General features: G+C 41.9%; 1 protein-coding gene across 4 annotated transcripts in view; it reads right to left on the bottom strand.

Moving 5' to 3' along the window:
• Positions 1-17,402, bottom strand: part of LOC131938641 (uncharacterized) — a 55,833-nt gene that overhangs the window by 7,871 nt on the left and 30,560 nt on the right. For 3 of the 4 annotated variants that reach the window (XM_059296748.1, XM_059296749.1, XM_059296751.1), the window contains exon 2: positions 14,710-14,870. In XM_059296748.1, coding sequence (XP_059152731.1) covers positions 14,710-14,870 — 161 coding nt within the window. Of the gene's footprint in view, positions 1-14,709; positions 14,871-15,886; positions 16,393-17,402 lie in introns of those variants that run through there. The other variant, XM_059296750.1, reaches the window with a different exon arrangement.

Here is a 17,402-nt window from a genome sequence, read left to right as displayed (position 1 = left end):
AAAAGTACATTAGTGGCATAAAGAAAGTCTTGGTTGGACAAGCGAATGAGAAAAATATTCTACAACCAATGTTCCTGCACTGTATTATTCATCAGCAAGCTTTGAGTGCTAAATATATGGACATTAGCAGTGCACTGAATCCTGTGGTGAAGATGGTGAATATAATAAGGTCACATGGGCTCAACCATAGATATAGAATACGTGAAGAATAATTTGATAGCAAACTTGGACCTCGAGTGTGTTGTCGGCCCCCGACAGTGTTTCTTTCAGTTTTTTTTCTCTGGGGGGAGGGAAATGCGGCGGCACTTGAAATTTGTAAACATTTATAATTATATATAAATTATATTTTGTTGGGGGGGGGGAGGCGGGGCGTGGACGTTTTTCGGGGAGGGGGGCTCCATAACACAGAAGATATGCCTTGAAGAAACTCTGGCCCCCGAACTGATATTTGATAGTCAATGCGGCCCTCGGGCTGAAAAGTTTGGAGACCCCTGGTTTAGATCTCTAAGTACTGGTCCATAGCGGACAGACCAGAAATAAACAGGAAATTTGTGAGGACTGATTTGTATATGATCTGCACTTAAATAACACTGCCAAAACAGAAATCTAAATATACTACTGGAATTTATTTTAAATGTAAATAAAACACATTTTCGAAGCAGATAATAGAATCTAAGTCTACGACGTGTTTTCTGTAACAATCAACCTATCCCGTCACGGTCTGAACACTCGACTGACGATAACATAGTAACAATGAACATTGTTTCCCGATCCCCGGGTAATGTGTGGGGGTTTTCATTGAATCGGGAATGTGTTGTGTAGTCTGGACAACCATAAACAATCGGTATACAAGGCATCAAGTACGAGTAGCCATCGGTCAGTGTTGTGTCAAGGAGTGACCAGACACGCCCGGGTTATCGTTCAACTAACCACGCAGTAGGTCTACACACGGCAAGGGATCTAACTAGCGCAGTAACAGATGGACAATATAACGTATGGACACATAGATGGTACAGGTTAGATCGAGTAATCACTTCACACACGCCAACACGTAATAACGAAACTTAGACGCTCGATACGTAATCACAACACAGGATAGTTTCGATACTTGGCTGGCTTCACTCGATACGTCTATACAACACAGGATAGTTTCGATACTTGGCTGGCTTCACTCGATACGTCTATACAACACAGGATAGTTTCGATACTTGGGTGGTTTCACTCGATACGTCTATACAACACAGGATAGTTTCGATACTTGGGTGGTTTCACTCGATACGTCTATACAACACAGGATAGTTTCGATACTTGGCTGGTTTCACTGTCTTCAACTCTCAGTTCCGATGTGTTTAAATTACACACCATCTAGTGGAGAGCTGAGCGCAGCTGAGAAATGTAAACATCTGGAGTTGTCATAATGTTAGTCCTAACAAAACATGCGATTGACCAAAGGTCATTTTTAAACTTTTTCTGAGTCCCGTGTTCATTGTGTTAATTAAACCCCGTGTGTCCCAGCTACACCCCGTGAGTCCCAGCTACATCCTGTACCAACCCGTGTGTCCCAGCTACACCCTGTACCAACCCGTGTGTACCAGCTACACCATGTACCAACCAGTATGTTCCAGCTACATCCTGTACCAACCCGTGTATCACAGCTACACCCTGTACCAACCCGTGTGTACCAGCTACACCCTGTACCAACCCGTGTGTCCCAGCTACACCCTGTACCAACCCGTGTATCACAGCTACACCCTGTACCAACCCGTGTGTACCAGCTACACCCTGTACCAACCCGTGTGTCCCAGCTACACCCTGTACCAACCCGTGTGTCCCAGCTACACTATGTACCAACCCGTGTGTCCCAGCTACACCCTGTACCAACCCGTGTGTCCCAGCTACACTATGTACCAACCCGTGTGTCCCAGCTACACCCTGTACCAACCCGTGTGTCCCAGCTACACTATGTACCAACCCGTGTGTCCCAGCTACACCCTGTACCAACCCGTGTGTCCCAGCTACACCCTGTACCAACCCGTGTGTCCCAGCTACACCCTGTACCAACCCATGCGTCCCAGCTACACCCTGTACCAACCCATGCGTCCCAGCTACACCAAGGTTGTCAGGGGCCGTTCCTACACCATTTACATTCATAGATGTCTATAACTGAGCACCAGGTCCATGAATAATTGATGTAGCGTGCTCTAATTTTCCTGAGTAGGTGCTAGAAGAAGGAGACTTACATGTCGCAACCTCTAGAATGTGGGCCCTAACATTATGTGATGGTCAAAGTTGTTTGTGTGTCGATACGCAACGTCAGTGCGTCTTAATACACAGGGTTGTCATTGGACAGAGGGTTGTGTCTATGTGTCCAAACACAGGGTTGTCAGTGTGTCCAAACACAGGGTTGTCAGTGTGTCCAAACACAGGGTTGTCAGTGTGTCCAAACAGAGGGTTGTCAGTGTTTCCAAACACAGGGTTGTCAGTGTTTCCAAACACAGGGTTGTCAGTGTGTCCAAACACATGGTTGTCAGTGTGTCTATACACAGGGTTGTCAGTGTGTCCATACACAGGGTTGTCAGTGTGTCCATACACAGGGTTGTCAGTGTGTCCAAACACAGGGTTGTCAGTGTGTCCAAACACAAGGTTGTCAGTGTGTCCAAACACAGGTTTGTCAGTGTATCCATACACTGCGTCAGTGTTTTAAATATACTGAGTGTTGGATAGGTCATCGTATTCACACGCATGAGTGATTCTAAGAGAGCCATCCAATCCATATACCTACAAAACACGTATATGAGCCAACTTCCTGTTGGGAGTTCCACTGGTCTGATCCACTAACCATTGGCTCTAAATGGTTTATATTTAGACACCCCCAACAAGACTCACGGACACGCTCGTTGATTTCATCATTACACTTGTACAGGATATACGGCCCAAATTCTTGGACAGGTACAAGGAAGGGATGTAGAAATAACCCATTCATTTCACGTGCTCGTCATTTAGAAATGGTTAGGTGGACACACCCGTCATGACAAGGTGGGGGAGGGGGGGGGCATGGTGTAAACGAAGGAAATCTTGCAACCAGAAAAAAACATATTTAAAAATGAAATAAAGTATTTGCCGTGTGATATTTTTTGATCACATAACACTAGCAGAACAAATAAAAATTTCTTGCATGAGAGGAATAGTTAACTTAAGTAATGGTTAACTTAGATGAGCGGTGTATTCGGTCCATTTGGATCGTGTGTCGGGTTAACTGTGAGATGGTGTGTCGGGTTAACTATGAGATGGTGTATCGGGTTAACTATGAGATGGAGTGTCGGGTCAACTGTGAGATGGTGTGTCATGTTAACTATGAGATGGTGTATCGGGTCAACTGTGAGATGGTGTGTCATGTTAACTATGCGATGGTGTATCGGGTCAACTGTGAGATGGTGTATCGGGTTAACTATGAGATGGAGTGTCGGGTCAACTGTGAGATGGTGTGTCGGGTTAAATATGAGATGGTGTGTCGGGCTAACTGTGAGATGGTGTGTCGGGTTAACTGTGAGATGGTGTGTCGGGTTAACTGAGATGGTGTGTCGGGTTAAATATGAGATGGTGTGTCGGGCTAACTGTGAGATGGTGTGTCGGGTTAGTTAACTATAAGATGGTGTGTCGGGTTAGTTAACTATAAGATGGTGTGTCGAGTTAACTATGAGATGGTGTGTCGGGTTAGTTAACTATGAGATGGTGTATCGGGTCAACTGTGAGATGGTGTATCGGGTCAACTGTGAGATGGTGTATCGGGTCAACTGTGAGATGGTGTATCGGGTCAACTGTGAGATGGTTTGTCGGGTTGACTGTGAGATGGTGTGTCATGTTAGTTAGCTATGAGATGGTGTATCGGGTCAACTATGAGATGCTGTGTCATGTTATTTAACTATGAGATTGTGTCGGGTTAACTGTGAGATGGTGTGTCATGTTAGTTAACTATGAGATGGTTTGTCAGGTTAGTTAGCTATGAGATGGTGTATCGGGTCAACTATGAGATGCTGTGTCATGTTAGTTAACTATGAGATGGTGTGTCGGGTTAACTGTGAGATGGTGTGTCATGTTAGTTAACTATGAGATGGTGTATCGGGTCAACTGTGAGATGGTGTGTCGGGTTAGCTAACTATGAGATGGTGTATCGGGTAAACTGTGAGATGGTGTGTCATGTTAACTGTGAGATGGTGTGTCATGTTAGTTAACTGTGAGATGGTGTGTCGGGTTAACTATGAGATGGTGTGTCATGTTAGTTAACTATGAGATGGTGTGTCGGGTTAACTGTGAGATGGTGTTTCATGTTAGTTAACTATGAGATGGTGTATCGGGTTAACTGTGAGATGGTGTATCGGGTCAACTGTGAGATGGTGTGTCGGGTTAGTTAACTATGAGATGGTGTATCGGGTCAACTGTGAGATGGTGTATCGGGTCAACTGTGAGATGGTGTGTCGGGTTAGTTAACTATGAGATGGTGTATCGGGTCAACTGTGAGATGGTGTGTCGGGTTAGTTAACTATGAGATGCTGTGTCATGTTAGTTAACTATGAGATGGTGTATCGGGTCAACTGTGAGATGGTGTGTCGGGTTAGTTAACTATGAGATGGTGTATCGGGTCAACTGTGAGATGGTGTGTCGGGTTAGTTAACTATGAGATGGTGTGTCGGGTCAACTGTGAGATGGTGTGTCGGGTTAGTTAACTATGAGATGGTGTGTCGGGTTAACTGTGAGATGGTGTGTCATGTTAGTTAACTATGAGATGGTGTGTCATTTTAGTTAACTATGAGATGGTGTTTCATGTTAGTTAACTATGAGATGGTGTATCGGGTTAACTGTGAGATGGTGTGTCATGTTAGTTAACTATGAGATGGTGTTTCATGTTAGTTAACTATGAGATGGTGTATCGGGTTAACTGTGAGATGGTGTGTCATGTTAGTTAACTGTGAGATGGTGTGTCGGGTTAACTATGAGATGGTGTGTCATGTTAGTTAACTGTGAGATTGTGTGTCATGTTAGTTAACTATGAGATGGTGTGTCGGGTTAACTGTGAGATGGTGTTTCATGTTAGTTAACTATGAGATGGTGTATCGGGTTAACTGTGAGATGGTGTGTCATGTTAGTTAACTATGATATGGTGTATCGGGTTAACTGTGAGATGGTGTGTCGGGTCAACTGTGAGATGGTGTGTCGGGTTAGTTAACTATGAGATGGTGTATCGGGTTAACTGTGAGATGGTGTGTCATGTTAGTTAACTATGAGATGGTGTGTCGGGTTAACTGTGAGATGGTGTTTCATGTTAGTTAACTATGAGATGGTGTATCGGGTTATCTGTGAGATGGTGTGTCATGTTAGTTAAATATGAGATGGTGTATCGGGTCAACTGTGAGATGGTGTGTCGGGTTAAATGTGAGATGGTGTGTCATGTTAACTGTGAGATGGTGTGTCATGTTAACTGTGAGATGAGCTGTTCCCGCCAGTGTACATGTGTTAAAGCGACCTCATATAACCTTTGTTGTTGGGGACTAATCACGTGGTAGTACTAAATCAGGTCGTAGCATGTGATGTTGACAGCTTTGATGTTTTAATACTGCTCTAATTACCTGGACTACCTGAGTACACGAACAGTCTGACTAGGCCTAGCTGGACTCCCATTGGTTAGTGGCTTATGCTTGTCATACGAAACAAAAATTAAAGGCAAATTAGGGTTTAATTATCAAGCTACATCTGCCAGACGGGAAACGTTCTACTAAAGAACAATTGTTGTTATTTCAGATACATTTTATATAATAATCCAGTTGGGCTAACAAACTAAACGTATGCTAGGGCTAACACACTAATCATATGCTAGGGCTAACACACTAATCATATGCTATGGCTAAAACACTGATATGCTATTGCTAGAGTTAACACACTTATCATATGCTAGGGTTAACAAACGACTTATATGCTAGGGCTAACACACTAATCGCATACTAGGGCTAACACACTAATCGCATACTAGGGCTAACACACTAATCATATGCTAGGACTAATCATATGCTAGGACTAATCATATGCTAGGACTAATCATATGCTAGAGCTAACACACTGATATGCTATTGCTAAAGCTAACACACTAATCATATGCTAGGGCTAACACACTAATCATATGCTAGGGCTAACACACTAATCATATGTTAGGGCTTACACACTAATCATATGCTAGGGTTAACAAACAACTTACATGCCAGCGTTAACACACTAGTCATATGCTAGGGCTAACACACTAGTCATATGCTAGGGCTAACACACTAGTCATATGCTAGGGCTAACACACTAATCATATGCTAAAGCTAACACACAAATCATATGCTAGGGCTAACACACGAATCATATGCTAGGGCTAACACGCAAATCATATGCTAGGGCTAACACGCAAATCATATGCTAGGGCTAACACACAAATCATATGCTAGGGCTAACACACGAATCATATGCTAGGGCTAACACACAAATCATATGCTAGGGCTAACACACAAATCATATGCTAGGGCTAACACACAAATCATATGCTAGGGCTAACACACAAATCATATGCTAGGGCTAACACACAAATCATATGCTAGGGCTAACACACGAATCATATGCTAGGGCTAACACACGAATCATATGCTAGGGCTAACACACAAATCAATACGACGGGCTAACACGTTAATCATATGCTAGGGCTAACACACAAATCATATGCTAGGGCTAACACACAAATCATATGCTAGGGCTAACACACAAATCATATGCTAGGGCTAACACACAAATCAATACGACGGGCTAACACGTTAATCATATGCTAGGGCTAACACGTTAATCATATGCTAAACGAATCTTAATATAATGTTAACTAGATCTATCTCGTACACCAACTATTCCTACAGCTTTCAACAATTTCTCGGCCAACCTTTGCTTAAGCTGTGATAACATTTGGTTTCCACTATGTTTACACGAGCAAGCTGGTGGCTACGGCACATAAATAGATATCTCGAGACGTCATCGCAGCGAGATGGCGTCGACATGCCACAATGGACCTACCTAAAGAAGACGAGTCACATGATGACGACACTGCTAGATACACAGCCAGCTAGTATCCACGAAGCCATCTTCTCGCCGTTGGTTAGCCTCCATCGTGGTCTGTCCACGAGTGGGCCTCCCACCAACACAGGGTCAAGGCTCTACACGCCTGTTTTTGTCAGACGGCTATCGATCTCCTCCATCCCCGCTGGCACCACGAGCACAGCAGCGCTCTGTGAGCCTGACAATAGATTCCAGCCCTCGGCTCAAGATACCGCGGTGTGTTGTTGCTTCCTCACATTTGTGTGTTGATGTGTGGGGAGGAGGCGCGATTTAATCAAGAAAGGGGGAAGGCTATATTAGATAAATTAGGAAATGGCCAGTCTTATCGGGCATGCATTAGTTATGGAGAGGCTGGCTTGTTTTTAAATTAACCAGAGTATGTCTGGGCTAGAGAAGCACATTTGTCTAGACTGTACCCTTAATGTCTCGTGTTTCAGCAAACAGCTGGGGTAATTACCCAGCCCATTTAACATACACAAAGACGTTTAATAACCAGATATGACACACGTTCTAACCACACTGATGAGAATATTTGTAATGCAGATTGACGACGGTGAGATCAAACCATTGTCATGCAGCAATCAATACTTGGCTCATTTGGTTTCAGTAATGTAGCACAAACTCGTTTGGTCACATGACACAAGATGGGGAGGGGAGGGGGGGGAGCTCCTGTCTATTTATACACATCACCATATCTGACAAGACGACTGGCAGCCCAAACAAGGTTGACCAGTCAAGTGACGGCTGACCAGTCAAGTGACGACTGACCAGTCAAGTGACGGTTGACCAGTCAAGTGACGGCTGACCAGTCGAGTGACGGTTGACCAGTCAAGTGATGGCTGACCAGTCAAGTGATGGCTGACCAGTCAAGTGACGGCTGACCAGTCAAGTGATGGCTGACCAGTCAAGTGATGGCTGACCAGTCGAGTGACGGTTGACCAGTCAAGTGATGGCTGACCAGTCAAGTGATGGCTGACCAGTCGAGTGACGGTTGACCAGTCAAGTGACGGCTGACCAGTCAAGTGATGGTTGACCAGTCGAGTGACGGTTGACCAGTCAAGTGACGGCTGACCAGTCAAGTGACGGTTGACCAGTGAGATGGTCACACCCCACCAGCTAAAGACCAGACCATCCACCTAGCCTAAGTGTGGGGGAAATGTCCAGTAAAGAACATTTCTTTCCAAATGTTCTGATTTCAATTCGTGCACGGAAGTGACTGAAAGGATATAGAAATCCACCCCTATGTAGGATAGCGAGAAAACCCGACCATCCTGCGACGTCTTTATCTGAGGTCCTTCTGACCATCCTGCGACCTTATCGACGTCCTTATCAGTCCCCAACATGCGAGGTCCTTTCCCTGGTTGTAACTCCGTATCTAAATATAGCTGTACTTCTCCAGAGGTCACACCGTGTTAGGGCTGGACTACGTGCAGTATTTAAGGGACACATTCAAAGTTGGCTAATCAATGTATGTGTCCACACGCTTTCATATCGTGTCGTGTTTTTTATTTCATTCTTACACTATATTAACATATATATATATATATATATATATATATATATATATATATATATATATATATATATATATGTACACGAATACAAAAATATACATAGATATTGAATGACCAAATTAAGAATGTCTGATGTATAGTTTTGCTTAAGTACTAGCGAGATTGATGTTAACGATGTAGTAGCCCGTTATACGTGTGTCTACTGCCGTCTAGATTGTACGAGCCGGTACAATGGTGTGACTCACAGAGACATCGATCTCACAATATCTCACACAGACCTGAGTCATCTGTGCCGGAGATATTGTTGCCAGCCGTACTTCATACAAAACTGGACAGTGGGTGGGTCTAGAACCAAACCTACAAGATCTGAGTCGGTCAGTGACTCGCTGACCACGTAACAAAGCTGTCCACAACTTCAGCCGCGTCATCAAGTTCTTACATAAAACAGTAGTTTCTGTTAGCCATGCAATCAATCCACCGATAATCGAAGTTCGATATTCCAACCCTAAAGGAACCCTATCAGTTGTTCGATAGTGGTGGTACGGCTAACAGAATAATTCTAGGCTATTTGTAGCGCGTCAAAGGTCCCCGGTAATATATTCATACACCACCACATATGGTATAATTATTATGTCAACACATACGGTCAATATGGCCACAGGGACTGTAAGACTGCATACAATAAACAAATCTGTGTGTAGGGAAATAAAAACTACACCAGCTGATCGATATCTAAACAACATGTCTATTTATATCAACGCTGGTGTGGGTGTTTGCACGCCACTCGTTCACCTAAGTGTGAGTCATACGTGTCTCAACACGTACACAATTCTACTCACATCGCCACACACATGGACACACACATGCACAGACGGACACACACATAATATATATATATATATATATATATATATATATATATATATATATATATATATATATATATATATATATATATATATATATATATATATATATATATATATATATATATATATATATAAAGCAAAGTGGTCGGGTGCCCGATAGGGCACTTCCCGGCGCCGCAGGCGCGTCAAATTTGGCACGAAGGTGCCTTATGGCGATAGAACACGAGGGCCGGTGACGGTTCGGCAAAAAGTCTACGGAGAGGGGGTCAAAACTGACCTCGACTGACCGGCGCCTTATATGGGCTATATTAAAAAAAAAAAATTCCTCCGACGACCCCCCTTGAAATTTTGTGAGGTGGTAGGAGAACACCTTGGGGTGTCACAAAAAACTCGGCTTATCTGGGAAAACTTCGTAAAGGGGTCAAAACTGACCAGTTGTATTTCCCTATAAAATCTTTGTATTTTATGGGAAAAACAGAGGGTCATTTCAACGCAGACTTTAGGGTACTTAAGCTCAGTATATCTGGCTAATTTTTTGCATGCTCCTAGGTCAATGGCTTGACCTTTAGGGAAAACTGTCGGTTACACTCAAAGCCCTCGACGAGGGCTAAAAAGTGACCGCGAGTGAAATTCTCTTTATATGAGCTCTATTACGAAAAAAAAATTCCTCCGACGACCCCCCTTGAAATTTTGTGAGGTGGTAGGAGAACACCTTGGGGTGTCACAAAAAACTCGGCATATCTGGGAAAACTTCGTAACGGGGTCAAAACTGACCAGTTGTATTTCCCTATATAATCTTTGTATTTTATGGGAAAAACAGAGGGTCATTTCAACGCAGACTTTAGGGTACTTAAACTCAGTATATCTGGCTAATTTTTTGCGTACTCTTAGGGGAATGGCTTGGCCTTTATGGAAAACTGTCGGTTTGACTCAAAGCCCTCGACGAGGGCTAAAAAGTGACCGCGAGTGAAATTCTCTTTATATGAGCTCTATTACGAAAAAAAAATTCCTCCGACGACCCCCCTTGAAATTTTGTGAGGTGGTAGGAGAACACCTTGGGGTGTCACAAAAAACTCGGCATATCTGGGAAAACTTCGTAAAGGGGTCAAAACTGACCAGTTGTATTTCCCTATATAATCTTTGTATTTTATGGGAAAAACAGAGGGTCATTTCAAAGCGGATTTTATGGCACTTACCCTCTTTACATCTGGCTCAGTTTTGGCATGCTTATAGGTAAATGGCTTGACCTTTAGGGAAAACTGTCGGTTACACTCAAAGCCCTCGACGAGGGCTAAAAAGTGACCGCGAGTGAAATTCTCTTTATATGAGCTCTATTACGAAAAAAAAATTCCTCCGACGACCCCCCTTGAAATTTTGTGAGGTGGTAGGAGAACACCTTGGGGTGTCACAAAAAACTCGGCATATCTGGGAAAACTTCGTAAAGGGGTCAAAACTGACCAGTTGTATTTCCCTATATAATCTTTGTATTTTATGGGGAAAACATAGGGTCATTTCAACGCAGACTTTAGGGTACTTAAACTCAGTATATCTGGCTAATTTTTTGCATACGTTTAGGTCAATGGCTTGACCTTTAGGGAAAACTGTCGTTTTGACTCAAAGCCCTCGACGAGGGCTAAAAAGTGACCGCGAGTAAAATTCTCATAATATGAGCTATATTACGAAAAAAAATTTCCTCCGACGACCCCCCTTGAAATTTTGTGAGGTGGTAGGAGAATGCCTGGGGGTGTCACAAAAAACTCGCCATGTCTGGGAAAAATCGGGAAATGGGTCAAAACTGACCAGTCGTATTTCCCTATATAATCTTTGTATTTTATGGGGAAAACAGAGGGTCATTTCAACGCAGACTTTAGGGTACTTAAACTCAGTATATCTGGCTAATTTTTTGCATGCTCCTGGGTCAATGGCTTGACCTTTAGGAAAAACTGTCGGTTACACTCAAAGCCCTCGACGAGGGCTAAAAAGTGACAGCAAGTGAAATTCTCTTTATATGAGCTCTATTACGAAAAAAAAATTCCTCCGACGACCCCCCTTGAAATTTTGTGAGGTGGTAGGAGAACACCTTGGGGTGTCACAAAAAACTCGGCATATCTGGGAAAACTTCGTAAAGGGGTCAAAACTGACCAGTTGTATTTCCCTATATAATCTTTGTATTTTATGGGAAAAACAGAGGGTCATTTCAACGCAGACTTTAGGGTACTTAAGCTCAGTATATCTGGCTAATTTTTTGCATGCTCTTAGGTAAATGGCTTGACCTTTAGGGAAAACTGTCGGTTACACTCAAAGCCCTCGACGAGGGCTAAAAAGTGACCGCGAGTGAAATTCTCTTTATATGAGCTCTATTACGAAAAAAAATTTCCTCCGACGACCCCCCTTGATATTTTGTGAGGTGGCAGTAGAACGCCTTGGGGTGTCACAAAAAACTCGGCATATCTGGGAAAACTTCGTAAAGCGGTCAAAACTGACCAGTTGTATTTCCCTATATAATCTTTGTATTTTATGGGAAAAACAGAGGGTCATTTCAACGCAGACTTTAGGGTACTTAAGCTCAGTATATCTGGCTAATTTTTTGCATGCTCTTAGGTAAATGGCTTGACCTTTAGGGAAAACTGTCGGTTACACTCAAAGCCCTCGACGAGGGCTAAAAAGTGACCGCGAGTGAAATTCTCTTTATATGAGCTCTATTACGAAAAAAAATTTCCTCCGACGACCCCCCTTGATATTTTGTGAGGTGGTAGAAGAACACCTAGGGGTGTCACAAAAAACTCGGAATATCTGGGAAAACTTTGTAAAGGGGTCAAAACTGACCAGTTGTATTTCACTATATAATCTTTGTATTTTATGGGAAAAACAGGGAATTTTCAACATAAGTTTTAGGTTACTTAACCTCTGTACATCATGCTAATGTTTTGCGTACACTTCTATAGATGACTAGGCCGTATGGAAAAACTGTTGGTCAGACTCAAAGCCCTCGACCAGGGCTAAAAGATGACCGCGAGTGAAAATCTCCTTATATGAGATAATATATAAATAAATTGACGAACGATCATTAATATTATTTGAGGTCGTAGACCGACCCTGGAGGGTAACAAAAAAACGTTATTCCCGTCGGAAAAAGCCATTGTAGTCGTCAAATATGTTCATATATCATATTTTCTTATATAAGCATAGTAACTGTTTAAAAAAAATGTAAACAAAGTCATACGTCATTTGGTCCATTTTCAAGGGAGGTAACTTTTTAAAATAATTATTTTTCAAATAATTGTTCACTTTTTTAAACAAAAACAGAAAACGACAAAGTATAGTATTTGTTTTAGAAAAAGATAAGTTGTTAATTAAGCTATGTATATTAATTAAATAAAAAATTATTTTAAAAGTCAATGTAATATAAATTATGAGATATACTGTTCATGGAACCTCTGTATTTCTAATTCCATTTTATTTATAAATTGTGTACTTTTGATATTTTCACTGCAAGCGGATGTGAAACAACATACATCTTCTCTTAACTTAGCATTACAGTTTAAATTTAAGCACTCCATACCTCATCCATCACCAAATAATTAGTATTCAAATTATCAAATGTTTTTGAAAACCTAAGCGAAGCTAGGCAGTATGCCTAGTATATATATATATATATATATATATATATATATATATATACAGCTAAGTTACTGCATATAACTAAAGTATGTGGTTGTAACAAATTAATCAAAAGACAATTAAGAAAACAGCTACGTAAACACAAGATAATTAGCATAATTATGATGAAATGTGAAAATGGCAACGAATGTTTACATTCAGTTGTCACTATGTGCTGTGTGTATGAGCAGTATTCTTAAGATCAGCAAGTCTACACTGCCTTGATTGTTTCCACTAACGTTGTGTGTACGTGGCCCAGTAATGAAAACGTCATCAACCCAGCACAAACAAGTCTTGTAGCCACCAGCCCAACCAATCACCGTGTTATCTTTATCATCTTTTCAACTGCAAACATTCTGCAGCTTAACCCCCCCCCCCCCTCCCCAGCATATAAATGGCCCATAGCCCGCCCCTCTCCCCATTAAAAAACAACACTTTAAGCCCCCCCCCCCCTCTAAAACCACAATTTAAGCCCCCACCTCCATTACAAAAACCACAAAGTCCCCTTCCCCAAGATTGTGATGAAAAACCGACGTGATTAACCTCTAAGATAAAGCAAGTGTGAAAATGTTAATCAGTGACCCAATTTTAAGGCCAGGTCCCGTTGATCTCATTATCCATTTTTGAGCTCATTAATTACTTTAATAGAGATACAATTAGCATCAATTTAAAGAAATAAACAATAAAAAATACTATTAATTTAAACACACCTTGACATGAATGAATAAAATGGAGAAAAAAAAGGCTGTTTACTCAATAAGATCGTGCAGAGGGGTGTGTGGTTTAATTCAGATGGTTGTGTGGTTAGAGGTAGATGGGTGTGTGGTTAGAGGCAGATGGGTGTGTGGTTAGAGGAAGAGGGGTGTGTGGTTAGAGGTAGATGGGTGTGTGGTTAGAGGAAGATGGTTGTGGGGTCACAGGTAAGACAGTTGTGTGGTTACAGGTAGATGGGTGTGTGGTTGCTGGTGGATGGTTGTGTGGTTACAGGTAGATGGGTGTGTGGTTACAGGTAGATGGGTGTGTGGTTAGAGGTAGATGGGTGTGTGGTTACAGGTAGATGGGTGTGTGGTTACAGGTAGATGGGTGTGTGGTTAGAGGTAGATGGGTGTGTAGTTACAGGTAGATGGTTGTGTGGTTACAGGTAGATGGGTGTGTGATTACAGGTAGATGGGTGTGTGATTACAGGTAGATGGGTGTGTGGTTACAGGTAGATGGTTGTGTGGTTACAGGTAGATGGGTGTGTGGTTGCTGGTGGATGGTTGTGTGGTTACAGGTATGTAGATGGGTGTGTGGTTACAGGTAGATGGGTATGTGGTTGCTGGTATATGGGTATGTGGTTACAGGTAGATGGGTATGTGGATGGGTGTGTGGTTACAGGTAGATGGTTGTGTGGTTACAGGTAGATGGTTGTGTGGTTACAGGTAGATGGTTATGTGGTGATAGGTAAATGGTTGTGTGTTTACAGGTAGATGGGTGCGTGGTTACAGGTAGATGCTCATGTGGCTAGACAGACGGCTACAGCTATGAGTACTGACCAGGTAAAGTGTGTACTCATCATCCAGCAGCCCATTCTTGCCCTTGGAGGTCCAGACACTGTTGAGGAAGGGGACGATGATGCGGAAGTAGAGTCTGTACAGCAGGAGGGTGCCGAGGCTTAGTCCCAGTCCAATCAGGCACACCACACCAGCAGCCTTCACTGGAATGATAAGGTTAGGATAGTGTTACAGGAAGATCCAGGTGACAGGCAAATCAAGGCGACAGGTAGGTTAAGGTGACAGGCAGGTTAAGGTGACAGGTAAGTGACGAGGACAGAGGTCAAGGTGACAGGCAGGTCAAGATGGACAGGTAAGATGACTGAAAAGGTTAAGATGATAGGTAGGTCTGGAAGTCAGGTACGTCAGGAACATAGACAAGGCAAGATGACAGACAGCTGAATGTTACAGAAGGGTTAGTCTAAGATAAGTCTGGCTCACGAGTAAAAGGCTAAGGTTATGGCAGAATTACAAGGCCAAAACTTAGAAATCATTTATTTACAAAACTCGTGGTGATGAATACAAACTTTTAAATATAACACATCAGGCTCCAAATTAAACTCAGTATTTAAACAGTAACATTATTCAATAACAGTGCCTGTTTTTTTACAATGTCTAAAGCAACATTTAAATTTAGATACCAGCGGCTGTAATAACATTTTAGTTTACATATGAGTGTCTGAAATAATTTTTTTTTAATTTAGATAGGAATCACAGTAATACAATTTTAATTTAGACAGGAGTGTCTATAATAAAAAATTTAAGTAGATCTGAGTGTCTAAAGTACAATATTTTTAATTAGATAAGAGTGTCTATAGTACAATTTTATTTTGATAGGAGTGTATATAGTCTTAAGTGAGACTATAGCAATATCTGTAGCCTATATGTATTAGAAAATCCGAGGGTTTAGGCGAAATACATACCAAGTCAATACTAAATGTTTCTATATAAACAAAATAATATAAATGCTAATCAAGTTTACCAAATGAAACACATTTATGTACCTAGATCTATCTAATTATTGTAATAAAAACCCAACATAATAAAAATGAAGGACTAAAATATCACATTATAAGTGAATACATCTGACTAAAATATCACAATATATGTGAATACATCAGTACTGTGGAGATGTAAAAAAGCAAAACACAAGGGCAGTGTACCAGGACTGATGTATTACCTTCCCCTTTGGGCGTGAGGTCCACTACCTTGACACTGGTCACCTGCTGGCATGATTCACACACACAGAACAGCAGCAACTGGCCACTGTCCGGCTGCAGCTGGTACACCTTGGTCAACATGCTCCCCCCGACACCAGCGCCGCTAGCCACAAGGACACGACATTGCCGTGTAGGAATTATCCACGCTACGAATCTGCCGTCATTAACACGCCATTAAGCAAATACTCAACTGGGTCACAGCACAGCTCGCGTATAACGTTACACGGATGTCCTAAGGGAGCAGCCACCACATCTGTTCAACGTTTGTTTATTCAATCCACGAACCAAAGTCAATCAACATAACCAAATCAACCTAATTAGCGTGTGTTACCTGCGTGTGTAATTAGGCTCTCCAGTGCTGGTTAGATGAGAATAAACATATATGAAACTGTCATGTCAGTGTCTCCTGACAGCCGGCTAGTGACATCACAAGTAAACAAACCCGTCGTGTAACGGGGCTCTTTGTGTCGTCATGTGAGTCACGCCCCTCAGACACTTCCTCTCACACACTCTCTCTTGCTACACAGTCTCAGATACTCTCTCTTGCCACACAGATACTTTCACAAACTACCAGATACTTGATATCTACTTCCTTGCTAGCACCAGACTGATAAGTTTCAAGCATAGCTAGGGCAGCGAGAGACAAACACCACTAACACACTGACATTATGGGAAGGGCTCATTGCACATGAAATCATTGATCCGTTTAAAAATAAATTATGTCGCAATGATGAAAGTGTTCTACGGCCTGTCTTGTAGCAGAAAGAATAAAGACCAGAGAGTTTGGTCCCATGACGTCAGTGCTCCAAGAACCGAGTCACAGAGATATCAAGTTTGGAGGGGGAACCACGAAGGTCACCGCTCCCTCTACCATTCACGTTACAACTTCCTCACTGGGACATACATCACGAAAACATGACTTAGCTTTTTTTTCTATTTACTCTAGGATGACGCAATGACTCAGATATTTTCAGCAAGAGATTTTTGTTAAACCGATGTGAAATAGTAGACTAATGCTGCTGGTTTTTTAAAGCTTCATTCAAGCCAGTAATAATCTATTCCAGAAAATGAAATCCCGCGAGAATCTTACACTGATGACGTCACTGAAAGAAATGGGAGACACGTAACTCGGGCGTGACCGGATTTGTCTAGGCCGTTATCAGCAGACGGGCCTAGAATCAGAACTTAAAAAGGAGATTAGGGCAAGTGTAACAGATGCGAATAAATATCGGCTTAAAACTTTGTAACTTTGTAAATGATCTAAACTAACATATTCTTTCGACTGCCGGGAAAGTAAGAGAAATAAAATTATCAACGAAGAGAAAACACATTAAAAAAAAAACGTTTTAAGGCTTTTATATAAGTAGAACATAAATGATTTTCTTTAAATATAATTGCTTGTTTATTAATTTTTTTTATCCCAAAGCTTTACAAAATTTTATACAATAGAATCGCATAACTAAAAACAACTGCGCG

This window comes from Physella acuta, unplaced genomic scaffold (genome assembly GCF_028476545.2).
Source record: "Physella acuta isolate Inbredline_101_S28 unplaced genomic scaffold, ASM2847654v3 ptg000254l, whole genome shotgun sequence".
NCBI classification, from domain to species: Eukaryota; Metazoa; Mollusca; class Gastropoda; family Physidae; genus Physella; species Physella acuta.
Note: the sequence above shows the minus strand (reverse complement) of the source record. Positions and strands in the feature narration are given on the sequence as shown.